This window comes from Salvelinus alpinus, chromosome 7 (genome assembly GCF_045679555.1).
Source record: "Salvelinus alpinus chromosome 7, SLU_Salpinus.1, whole genome shotgun sequence".
NCBI lineage: Eukaryota > Metazoa > Chordata > Actinopteri > Salmoniformes > Salmonidae > Salvelinus > Salvelinus alpinus.
In genome coordinates this window covers 30,036,917-30,050,566 of record NC_092092.1, presented here as the reverse complement: position 1 = coordinate 30,050,566, position 13,650 = coordinate 30,036,917, and the positions used below count along the sequence as shown (strand labels likewise).

Here is a 13,650-nt window from a genome sequence, read left to right as displayed (position 1 = left end):
GTGATAGAGGACGCAATTTTATGGCATCTGAGAGATTATGAGCATCTCCATTTTGAAGTAGTCAATTTTCTTCTACTACTATGAGTTGGTAAACAAACGGAAAGGGTGCATACTGCCACTTGGTGTGTTGTTTGAACAGGTATGAAGCCAAGGTTGACGATTTACTGCCACCTGCAGTTATGGAATGTTTTCTCACAAGTATAATTCATTGGTTAATCCCTCCTGATGACCTGGATGGAATGATGTGATCCTCCCTTAACCCATAGGAAGTCCCACCCAGTTTTCTACTTCAACATTGTGAAAGTCCCCAATAGCGCTGCCCATGCTAAAACAGACTTTTGGGCACTAGAGTCCTCTATCTCTATGGGTTAACCTCACTGCCGGTGGGGTTGGAGGCGGGCTGGAATGGAGGGGGAAGGTAGGTCTGTGGGAGAGAGCTGAGGGGGGAGGGCGAGGTCACAGGAGGACCACTATAGAGGAAGTGAGGCTTGTGTGTGCGGAGGGAGGAAGGGTGTAAGGGTGTGTCCCTCCTCTCCAGGTCTCCTCAGCCCACCAACATCGCTACAGGCCACAGCTGCTCGCTTACACTGCCTCTCCTTGTGTCTCGCTCATTCTTTCCTGTCCAGCTCTTTCTCTCTGCCTCGCTCTCTCTTTGGATGTTTTGTAAGAGAAGAATGGAGAAATCGGTTATGCATTATAGCAAGACCTGTGTGATATTTGCTACTTTATTGATAACATAAGATCTGAGGGCAGGAAACATACATTTTGGATCGTAGCCTAGGCTTAGACTTCAGTGCTGCAGATAATCAGCTCATCATCAATAAGTAAAATCATTAGTCGTCATTGCTGCCAAAATGGTAGACTTATCAGATTTCGTAGGACTAGGTCATGGCACGTTTATCTCCTCAGTCACCCCATCACCTGTTAAAAGTAACCAATTAAATGTCTCTATAGGCAGGCAGTCTATGCAAGCGGAAACAAGGCACATATAGATTTGACAGACATGAGGACACGGGCTAGCTAGTGACAGCCAGGGCCAATACCCACACAGTCTAATAATCGTACACTCTACCGCGTGTAAGACGCTAGTCTGGATTTTGAGGTAAAGAAGGTAGGAGGGATGTTTTGTTTTTTTGCAAAACAGGCCTGACAGCTGCTTCTTGGTAATGTTTAACAGTAAAAGTTAGACCAAGACAAACATGTTTTAGAGTGCAAAGAGCAGCCATTTTAAACAGCCACCCCCTCACCGTGGGAGCTCTGCTCAATGTTTATACATTTCCACATCTTTTGAACTTCTGTGTTTTCATTGGAAACATGCAGGTTTTTGGCTCAAACAACTTCCATGAAGTGAATGTAGGTTCATAAGCAGGCGCTGTTCTCATTCACAAATCTTCATTTAAGTCATTTGAATGCAAGGCAATGGTGTCTATCAAACAATGCTAATTAGGCCGACAGGCTTGCTAACTGGTTTTGTGGTTTGAAAACTGCCTCATTGGGGAGGGTCTATAGGAACATCTGGACCCCAAAATGTGCCCTCTCCTTGCTGACTGCTGCCCCCCCCCCAATTTTAATGATTGTCTAAATCGCTCTGTTTTACAGGCCAAACCTATTTACGGCGGATGGCTGTGCTTGGCCCCCGAGGGAACAGACTTTGACAACCCCATGCAGAGATCCCGGGTAAGAGCAACCATGAGGCGTGCACGCGCTCACATGGAATGGGGGATGGGTTAGTATGTTTGTTCCCTGTTCTTCCATAGCACTGTTTTAATCCATTTAAAATCCATTTGGGAAGTAAGCTTTGAGGCGTAATGGAAGCGCTTGAAACACATGCCCTAGCGTATAATCGAATGGTCAGAGAAATGGGCTCTAGATCTGCATACGTATTGTCCTTTTCATGCCAATTCGCCTGGTGCTATACGTCACGATGATTAGAGCGCACATACGGTTACACACAGTGGTGTGAAGGAGCCGAGCACTCGCTCATGTCCGGATCATGGAATCTATTCAACAAACAGCGCTAAGCCAGATGGGCCATGGCGCCGAAGAACCTGCGCTATCTTGGGGGAAAGTCCACTGGGGCTGCATCTGCATAACAATGGCTATCTGTGAATATGGGTTTACACCTTTTACGGTTAACACCTCACAATGCAACTGTTTCGATTATGCAGAGGTTGTTGATTCTGCTCTTCAGAAGTTCTCACTGTCAGCCCTAGCAATGTGATAAGGCAGGTTGCCTATTTTGAATCACTGGGTGAGGTAGGTGACGCAGTGATCCCAGGTTAGAGGATAAGGAGAGACTTGAGGTTCTGTTTTAGGGAGTCGGTGCTCCGGTTTTGTTTCCTCCAAATCAAACTTAATTTCCATTGACTTGTGCTGACAGTAAACAAAAACATTTAGCAGCATATTTGATCGTAAACAATTACTTTTCACAATCTGAGCCAGTAGTCAAATGATAAATATAATAATTTCTCCAAAGCAGTAAAATATTCATTTTGAAGGTACAAATTAGATCCTTTCAATATGCAAATATTTCTAACAACATCCTACCGCTAATAAACAACAGTGCATCTTTAAATGCAGATCAATTGAAGAATGTAAATAATATTGTGGGTTACTTACGTTTGGGTATTGGACTCACAGATAACAGAAATGAAAGGATACATGTTGGAGAGGTTTTGTACTAGTGCTAAGATTGTTTGGCACTGAACTAAAAGACAAAGGAACTCAGGTATTTAAGAAGTGAAATTGGTTGCAGGTGTGCTCAGAGCATAGAGATGTACAAAGGGTCACTAGTGCCAAAAAGCGTGTTTAACATCGGCAGCGCCATTGAGGACTGATACATTGCAATCTCTATACATCTCTATGGCTCAGAGGTGTCTGCAGTTAAAGGGACAGTTAACAAAAAGCGCAATTTAATGGAACAGTGAACTAAAAAGTCTAAGAGCCTTTGCTAGACTATGGAAACACAATTTCCTATAACATAAGGTTGTATACACTATTATAAACTGGGTGGTTCGAGCCCTGAATGCTGATTGGCTGACAGCCGTGGTATATCAGATCGAATATCACGAATATGACAAAATATTAATTTTTACTGCTCTAATTACGTTGGTAACCAGTTTATAATAGCAATAAGGCACCTTGGGGGTTTATGGTATATGGCCAATATACCACGGCTAAAGGCTGTATCCAGGCACTCCGCGTTGCGTCCTGCTTAAGAACAGCCCATAGTGGTGGTATATTGGTCGTATACCAGATCCCCTCCTGCCTTATTGCTTAAGTATAACACTGGCGTTACAGTTGAAAAGCAGCAATAGAGAGTACTAGTGTTGTCATGATACCAGATTTTTGACTTCGATACCAGGTTTAGCATCACAATAGTCGATACCAAAACAATAACAAAACAATACCACTGCAACAAAGAAGCCATATTACCAGGTTACAGAATGGCACTTGATCCAGACAGATATACTCAGGTACTGCTCTGTTCAATCGTTGGGCATCTTTTGAGTTCAATATCATTACGTTATAAAAAAATGTACCTCCATATTTTTCAGAGACCGCCATGTATACATTAATGAATCAATTATACAATCAATTTGACTTTGGTATGTTTTTACCATTCTAACTTTAACAACATAATGGTAATAATTTATTTTGAATGGTAAATCTTTATTGATAAACTGGGTAAATCAAGAGCCTAGGCCTATCCACAATACAGGTGAATGCATTATAAGTGTGTGCATGAATTGAGTTATTGAGCTTGTTTTGGCTGATTTCATTGGGCTACAGATGACAAACGATCTGTTTCCCTTGCAAGGGCTCCCGAGTGGCGCACCGGTCTAAGGCACTGCATCTCAGTGCTAGAGGTTTGAATCCAGGCTGCATAACAACCGGCCGTGATTGGGAGTCTCATAGGGTGGCGCACAATTAGCCCAGCGTCTTCCGGGTTTGGCAGGTGTAGGCCGTTATGGTAATTAAGAATTTGTTCTTAACTGACCCCCCCATATTTATGAATGAGGTCCCTGGTGAAGTTGCCTGGTTTTAATTTAACCAGGCAACTTCACCTGGGACCTCATTCATAAAATAAGCTAAGGTGGGTTTATAGTTTACAATTACACTTTCATATTAGTACACCATTTTGCATTATTTGAACTAATGATAACTACCTACCAAGAGGCTAGACCAGTTTTCCCAAAAGTGAATATCAGGTCAAATGAAAATAAAATTGTATTTGTCACATGCTTAGTAAACAATCGGTGTAGACTTACAGTCATTGTAAATAAGAATTTGTTCTTAACTGAATTGCCTGGTTAAATAAAGGTTTATTTATTTTATTGTACTGAACAACAACATTTGTATAGAAGTAGCTTATTTTATACAAATGTGCGCCGTCTCTTTAACAGAGTTTGCTGATCATCTTTGGGAGAGACATGAGCGAGAGACCGAGTTAATTAATAACGTTTTTGGTGGCAATCAGCTTTGAAATCAGCATTTTTTTTAGCGTTGTAGTTTGCATATAATCACAAACAAAGTACTAGGGTAGTGAATGGATGTTATCTTTAGCTGTCCGCTACCAGTATCTTCTTGCATTGTAAAGTGTTCTAGCATGTATAGACATTGTTTTACGAACAATAATCATGTTTAAAAATGTCTACATGCCATGTCACGTTATTCAAATGTGTGCAGCATGATGATGTAACATGATGCAGCCCAGACTCTCAGTGCGCGCTATAATAAGGGGTCTGCTGCGCTGATAGACAAGCTTGATTCTTGACCCATTTTGACAGGAGTACCGAAAGTAACAAATTCTAGTACCGAACCGTTTTTTATGTTCTAGTATCGGAAAAAGTACAGAAGATTCGGTATGTGGTGCAGGTTGGCTAAGACTAAGTACAGTAATGGATGTTACTGTTTCATCAGGGAGCCACAAAGATGAAGTAAACAAATGTAATCGCTGAATTCATGTCATTTACATTTAAGTCATTTAGCAGACGCTCTTATCCAGAGCGACTTACATGGTTGCTATTTCATGCAGTCACAGAATAGAAAGAAGCTAAACAAAATGTGCATTGTTTAAAGTTGAGACATCATTCACGCAAAGTAAAAAAAATTGGGTGTTTAAGTATGCCTTCAGGATAATGTAGTTAAGTTGGCCTCGTATAGGCCCTTGAACAAATAATTGAGACCAAGGACATCCAAAATCCATCAGATGAAGTTTTTAATGAAGCCAGCAACGCAAATAATTAATCTGTCATTGACAGTATACAGGTATTGTTGCATGTTTGCCAACTAATCACAGTGACATGAGATTTAATCAAGTCATGATCAGTTTCGTATATTTCGTTCAGGTAAGCTTAGTAGAATGGAGGTCAGAGACCTGGCAGTGTGGTGCCAGGACAACAACCTCTCCCTCAACGTCAGCAAGACAAAGGAGCTGATCGTGGACTTAAGGAAATGGATGGCCGAGCGCGCCCCCATTCACATCGACAGGGCTGTAGTGGAGCGTATCCAGAGCTTCAAGCTCCTCGGTGTCCACATCACTAAGGTTCTTTCAAGGTCCACACACCAACGTAGTCGTGAAGTTCTACAACTGAACCATTGAGAGCATCTTGACTGGCTGCATCACCGCTTGGTATGGCAACTGCTTGGCATTCAACCGCAAGGCGCTACAGAGGGTAGTGCATACTGCCCAGTAAATCGCTGGGGCCGAGCTCCCTGACATCCAGGGCCTGTATACCAGGCAGTGTCAGAGGAAGGCCCTAAAATGTGTCAGACTCCAGCCACCCAGGTCATAGACTGTTCTCTCTGCTACCGCACGGCAAGCGGTACTGATGCACCAAGTCTGGAACCAACAGGACCCTGAACAAATTCTACCCCCAAGCCATAAGACTGATAAATTGTTATTTAAATAGTTAACCAAATAGCTAAAATGACTATCTGCATTGACCCTTTTTGCACAAACTTTTTCGATTCATCATAAACGTTGCTGCTACTGTTTATTATCTATCCTGTTCCCTAGTCACTTTATGCCTAGTTATATGTACATACAGTTGAAGTCGGAAGTTTACATACACTTAGGTTGGAGTCATTAAAACTTTTTTTTCAACCACTCCACACATTTTTTGTTAACAAACTATAGTTTTGGCAAGTCGGTTAGGACATCTACTTTGTGCATTACACAAGTCATTTTTCCAACAATTATTTAAAGACAGATTATTTCACTTATCACTATCACAATTCCAGTGGGTCAGAAGTTTACATACACTAAGTTGACTGTGCCTTTTAAACTGCTTGGAAAATTCCAGAAAATTATGTCATGGCTTTAGAAGCTGCTGATAGGCTAATTGACTTAATTTGAGTAAATTGGAGGTGTACCTGTGGATGTATTTCAAGGCCTACCTTCAAACTCAGTGCCTCTTTGCTTGACATCATGGGAAAATCTAAAGAAATCAGTCAAGACCTCATGAAAAAATGTGTAGACCTCCACAAGTCTGGTTCATCCTTGGGAGCAATCTGTACAAACAATAGTACGCAAGTATGAACACCATGGGTCATACCGCTCAGGAAGGAGACACGTTCTGTCTCCGAGAGATGAACGTACCTTGGTGTGAAAAGTGCAACGTCAAAGGACCTTGTGAAGATGTTGGAGGAAACGGGTACAAAAGTATCTATATCCACAGTAAAACGAGTCCTATAATCGACATAACCTGAAAGGCTGCTCAGCTTAGAAGAAGCCACTGCTATAAAACCGGCATTAAAAAAGCCAGACTACGGTTTGCAACTGCACATGGGGCCAAAGATCGTACTTTTTGGAGAAATGTCCTCTGGTCTGATGAAACAAAATGAGAATTGTTTGGCCATAATGACCATCGTTATGTTTGGAGGAAAAAGGGGAAGGCTTGCAAGCCGAAGAACACCATCCCAACCGTGAAGCATGGGGGTGGCAGCATCATGTTGTGGGGGGGCTTTGCTGCAGGAGGGACTGGTGTACTTAACAAAATTGATGGCATCATGAGGTAGGAAAATTATGTGGATATATTGAAGCAACATCTCAAGACCTCAGTCAGGAAGTTAAAGCTTGGTCGCAAATGGGTCTTCCAAATGGACAATGACCTCAGCATACTTCCAAAGTTGTGGCAAAATGGCTTAAGGACAACAAAGTCAAAGTATTAGAGTGGCCATCACAAAGCACTGACCTCAATCCTGTAGAAAATTTGTGGGCAGAACTGAAAAGCGTGTACGTGCAAGGAGGCCTACAAACCTGACTCAGTTACACCAGCTCTGTCAGGAGTAATGGGCCAAAATTCACCCAACTTATTGTGGGAAGCTTGTGGAAGCTACCCAAAACGTTTGACCCAAGTTAAACAATTTAATGGCAATGCTACCAAATACTAATTGAGTGTATGTAAACTTCTGACCCACTGGGAATGTGATGAAAGAAATAAAAGCTGAAATGAATCATTCTCTCTACTATTATTCTGACTTTTCACCTTCTTAAAATAAAGTTGTGATCCTAACTGACCTAAGACAGGGAATTTTTACTCAGATTAAATGCCAGGAATTGTGACAAACTGAGTTTAAATGTATTTGGCTAAGGTGTATGTAAACTTCCTACATCAACTGTATCTACCTCAATTACCTCATACCCCTGCACATTGACTCTTTACTGGTACCAAGTGTATATAGCCACGTTACTCATTGTGTATTTATTATTACGTGTTATTACTTTTCTATTATTACCTTATGTTCTTTCTCTCAGCATTGTTGGGAAGGCCCCTAAGTAAGCATTTCACTAAGTCTACACCGGTTGTTTACTAAGCATGTGACAAATACAATTTTATTTTCATTTGATTTGATTGATAGCGGCATCGTTCACTTTTGGGAAAACTGGTTATCATTAGTTCAAATAATGCAAAATTGTGTACTAATATGAGTGTAATTGTAAACTATAAACCCACCGTAGCTTAATTTATGAATGAGGTCCCAGGTGAAGTTGCCTGGTTAAATTAAAACCAGGCAACTTCACCTGGGACCTCATTCTTAAATATGGGTGGGTCAGTTAAGAACAAGTTCTTAATTACCATAACGGCCTACACCTGCCAAACCCGGATGATGCTGGGCCAATTGTGCGCCGCGTTATGGGACTCCCAATCACGACCGGTTATGATACTGCCTGGATTTGAACCAGGGTGTCTGTAGTGACGCCTCTAGCACTGAGATGCAGTGCTTTAGACCACTGCGCCACTCGGGAGCCCCCCCCAGTCTGGTTGCCGTCTCTATTCGGCTATTTCATTCCACTCCTTGTTCTCCATGTTATTTACCAAAGACATGGAAAATGACCAAGAATGACAGTAGTGGCAAGGAGTGTTAGCTAAAACGTCTGGTACCCAGACTACAGGCGCTGGGTTCTCGGATTTATGTTATTGTATCTTTAAGCATTTCTTAGCTATATGTTCACTACACCCTATTAGTCCCAGGACATAATGGAGCTTAAGTGTTTGTTTGGTTTCAGCCCAATAGCAATGCTCCTCTTTCCCTGCAGAAATTGTATACAGTATTAGTTTATAGGCCGTTTCTTAATAGTTTATAAGGAGATCATCAGATTAAGTGTTAACGATGTTCATCTTTCTCCCAACAGAAATGGCAGCGGCGATTCTTTGTGCTGTACGAACATGGCTGCCTGCGTTTCGCCCTGGATGAATCGGTAAGGAGCTGTCATATCAGCCATGCTACTTCCACCTCCTCCCAAACAACCTTGACAGCACTCCTTAGCTGTGTCTACAATCAGGTTATAGCACTGCCTCTCGTGCCTTATGGCTTCATGCAGAGCCAAGGTGACTGGGAAGAGTAGTATTTGATATGGTCTGTGAAGGACGGGAAGGCATGTTGAATGACCTGACTGTATTCAGTGGTACCTGCCTGGGAAAGAGATGACTGGGAAGCCTTATCTCTGTTAGCTAGCCTTGTGCTGCGAGATGGTGAAACTGCCCCACCCTACTGCAGAGTAAACCTCACACTGAAGAACCATGAACATGTATATGGAGGTGGAGGGAGAGAGAATATAGTATGATGGAGGTAAAATAATACAGATTGGGAAAGAAACTGAGGAACAGAGACTAGAGAGAGTCCCTTACAGTTTATTACATCCTCTTTGTGTGTGTGTGTGACTGGGAATGTGACACGGGTGACCAATCCCACTGGCCGATCAGGCTGGAGATTAGGCTGCTTGTGTGTATACAGAGGCCCACTTAACACTCTGCTCTGCCTGACTGTCAAAGCTGCCATAGCTTCAGTCCCTGGCCTATTGCTTCTAACCTTGACCGTAGCTTTGGGCCTGCTTTATATGTATCAAACCCCAGTTATCAGTTCTCTGCAAACAAAATTGATGAAGAGAGGATGCTGCTTTTGACTGCTGAGATGTAGGCCTACGCACTCTGTGGCTGTGTGTTTGTGTCCAGGTGGTTGCTTTGTGCAGATGAGATCTCTGAAATCATAATCATTGTCTTCATGTTGTCATGGATCCCCACGTGATGACAAAGGGAGGAAACATCCTGGTTTCGCTTTGTGCATACGTGTGTGTGTGTGTGTGTGTGCGTGCTGACTACTTGCGTGCGTCCATTTCTCCAGTGTGCATTGTGTGTGAATGACACCCGTTAGTTCGGTGTAGCACTTTTTTCCAGTCATTGTGAAGCTGCTCGTGCAATTTAGACGTGGAGGGCCTCATTGTCTTTGTACCTTTTCATCTGCAGCTCAGGGAACACCCCGGAACGCCACCGGGAAACTGGGTCAGGAAAATGGCCGCTTTGTTGCCGTCACTGTGCGCCTCAGCCCCCCACAATAGGAACGTTTCCAAAATTTGGCCTATACAACATTTTGAGAGTTCAGCGTTGATCTCAGTGCACATTATCGTTTACTTAGTTTAAACTCTAGGCGGAGGAGTGGAAATTAAAGTAGATATGATTTGGTTTTTTTCTTCATCATTAACGTATACATCCTCAGCCTGATCGGACACCAACCCCTTAAGTTAAAGGCCTACTGTATATAGTAGAGAGAAACAATACCCTGTCTTTTCCCTTGCTTGCCATGTATGCTTACACAATTCAGATACCAGTTTAGATGCGGTAAAGGAGTCAATGGTACGCAGACGTTCCATTGACCAGATTGGCCCACATTCAACAATCTGATCTAACAAAGTGGATATTTGTCAAATCCTTCATGATTTATGTATTGTAACAGGCCCACAATGTGGTTACTTAAGTCAGATTTTGATATATTTGTTTTTTGCTGCATAACATGTAGAAGTTGTCCCTTTTCAAGTTTAGAAGTGACTGCTAAATGCTAACTCCCATTTTAATAAGATGGTTAGCATAGTTAGCGTACAGTAATCAGTGGTGGTAGTCAGCTGTTTTTAACTGTAATGCATTTGATTGGTAAAGATGACATGAACATGTGTTGGGGTTGACATCCATACTGGCATTTTACTTCGATTTGTACCTCAACATAGTGTGAAATACACATAAATAATAGCCTAAATGTAGGCAAATTTTGCTGGCGGGCAATGAGGAGACTCGGAATCTTTCCCCCATGCGTTTCCATGGCAATTCCATTGTTTTGGTCGAGTTCAATTTACCTTTGCCCCATCTATAGCCTATATCTGGGCCGTATACAGCATATCATAAATACCTCTTTTACATCTCTTTTTTGATGAAGGGATGCTCTCTTCTTTTTTGTGTGTGTGGAATTGCTGTAAAAACAACAGGAAATCAGCTCTGAGTGATTTTTTAAAAAGAAATCTGTTCCCAAGTATTCCGATGCATAATAGAGACACACGTGATCGAATACAAATGTAAGCAAGGTTTGAAATTATTATGTTTTAGTCAAACATTATATCTGTTTGGGCTTCTTGCGGTCAATTTGCAGTCTACAAATTTTTTGTAATTATGTTCCGGCCCCCGACCATCCCTACCAAAAAAAAATTGTCCCGTGGCTGAATCTAGTTGTTGATGCCTGGTCTATATGTTAATTTGCATAATTTTGTGGAATTAAATTGCTGTATATTCGTTAATCCTCCTGTAGCCTATCTTATTTATCACATGTGCACAGCATAGAGTGCCTATTTTGAGCAGGATTTCTCCTGAAGCTCCTCAGCTGGTTGCTGCTGGAGTAACGCATGTTATTTTATAAGCCCATTCATTGCGAAACAACTCAAAATGCAGTTGCTTGTTAAAAACAGATTTGGTACACGATCAATGAAAACAACTTTTTATTTCTCAACTGGTAGTTGAAGCGTGCCTCCCATTCATCATAGGCTACAAGTGTATTCAACAGGCTATCGGCGTGTCACACACCACATTACAATGTGAGCTGGATTTATTTTTTATTTAACCTGTATTTGACTAGGCAAGAACATTATTTACAATGACAGCCTACTGAGGAACAGTGGGTTAACTGCCTTGTTCAGGGGCAGAACAACAGATTTTTACCTTGTCAGCTCAGGGATTCGATCCAGCAACCTTTCGGTTACTGGCCCAATGCTCTAACCACTAGGCTACCTGCCGCCCCAAAGCTGGAGGTAGTATGCAATTTGAAAACGTAAATTGTTTTAAACCTGAATGTTTTATTTCATGTTATGAGACATCTCATATCTTGCTTTAAAGTAGCCTATAGTCAAAATCCAACAATGGAAACATGGAGTCAATTTTATAAAGACCGTGTCAGCGTGCACTGCGCCCGGCCCGCCACAGGAGTCGCTAGTTTGCGATGGGACAAGGACATCCCTGCCGGCCAAACCCTCCGATAACCCGGACAACGCTGCGCCAATTGTGTGCCGCCCCATGGGTCTGACAGAGCCTGGACTATAACCCAGAATATCTAGTGGCACAGCTAGCACTGCGCCACTCGGGAGGCCATAAAGACTTTATAGGCGCGTGAGTTTTAAGTTGGGGAAGCTTACAATTTATCCTTCCATTTCTGTCGATCTGCGTGCCGGTTATGATTTTCATATGCCCATTTTCGTGGAACAGTTTCTTTTCAATAACAACGTTTTAGTTTCTCAATCGTTGTCACGTGGTTAATCATAAAAATCTGAATGAAAAATTATACAAATGAAAAAGTTAAAATTCAACAAATGCTAGCACCAGCCTCTGCCATTTGGACACATTGAAACACCTTGATCCATTGGCAGCTTAAGAAAAGAGCGCATGGAACTCAGCCTATAGGCCAATGCAGCAGCAAGCCTATAACTTCCACTGTCAACGAAGTAAAAATAGGCTACATAAAGCTGACAAATAAAAACAGCCGAAAATATGATGAAAATGCAGGTTATTTCAATCGCATTCATCTCTCTACTCAGGCTGTCTGCTCTAATGGGGAGTTTATCAAAATAGACAATCAAAGGGCCAACAATTCACACAATGAATGCTCAAGAATTGGTGGGAGACAGCTGAGCCGTTCTGGAGAGAGACTCGCTTCCTATATCTTCGCCACTCACCCGTCCCCTTCTTGCCTCAACATTTTAAATTATACTCAACATACTTATACTTATCTTCACATATATTTTAGATGCTTTTCACAGACAAGCACAACTCAATAATCAGCTAGGCCTATTCTGGGGTGAAAGTAGAATACATTTCTTCCCGGTACTGGACCTTCATAATGTGCAGGCACTTGCACCAACATTCTTTATGGGCCTAGTCATAGAACTACATATAAAATCCCTATTCATTCAATAGGATCTCTGTGGGCCTAGTCATAGAACTACATATAATCCCTATTCATTCAATGGGATCTCTGTGGGCCTAGTCTAAAGATTTGTCATTTAACTTTCAAAATGTATGACCTTTTATTGTGGCATAAACCAAACCAGTCATTTTTTCATCTGATTGTGCAACAATCCCTTCAAAGGGCTACTTTACTAGGCGACCCGCGTAGGTTCATCCACTCGCAACATATCTCCAGCCTCTAAACCGTGGTGAATGGAAAGAGACACCTGTTGCACAAAACACTAAAAATTGTTTGTCGTTAGGCCAGAATTTATGCGTCCACTGCTATCTGCGGAGGTCTGGTGTCGGCCAATCATCTATGCCTTGGCCAAATGTCAGTGTTTTCGTCTTAACCATTTTCAAGCCCACTCACTCATTTTTCATGCCTCTGACATGTGGTAATGATAAATAGTGGTCTAATAGCCTACAGTTTTCTTGAATTTTTTTTTTTTTTTATTGTGATAGGCTCACGTTTTACTGGTACGAGGTACCCCCACTATGTATTTTGCCAGGATGCTGTACCAGACCGTATCACCCTATTTTCACCCCTGAGCTTATTTCTACTACCACAAATTGCAGGCTTCCCAAGTAGGAAAAGGCCTACGAGCTTGTGATTTGAAACAATCCACAGCTATTTTTAAAAAGAAGCTAATGATCCTCGATTCCTCTGCGGCAAAGTCATGCTTTCTGAAGTATTTTGAATGATTAAATGTATTTCTGTATTTCTCCTTCCGTGGCCTCCAACTGCTCTTAAATGCAATTAAAACTAAATGCATGCTCTTCAACCGATCGCTGCCCGCACCTGCCCGCCCGTCCAGCATCACTACTCTGGACGGTTCTGTCTTAGAATATGTGGACAACTACAAATACCTAGGTGTCTGGTTAG

General features: G+C 42.0%; 1 protein-coding gene across 3 annotated transcripts in view; it reads left to right on the top strand.

The window, feature by feature from the left end:
* Positions 1–13,650, top strand: part of mprip (myosin phosphatase Rho interacting protein) — a 71,449-nt gene that overhangs the window by 5,482 nt on the left and 52,317 nt on the right. For all 3 annotated transcript variants that reach the window (XM_071409773.1, XM_071409774.1, XM_071409775.1), the window contains exons 2-3: positions 1,600–1,677; positions 8,642–8,707. In XM_071409773.1, coding sequence (XP_071265874.1) covers positions 1,600–1,677; positions 8,642–8,707 — 144 coding nt within the window. The remainder of the gene's footprint in view (positions 1–1,599; positions 1,678–8,641; positions 8,708–13,650) is intronic.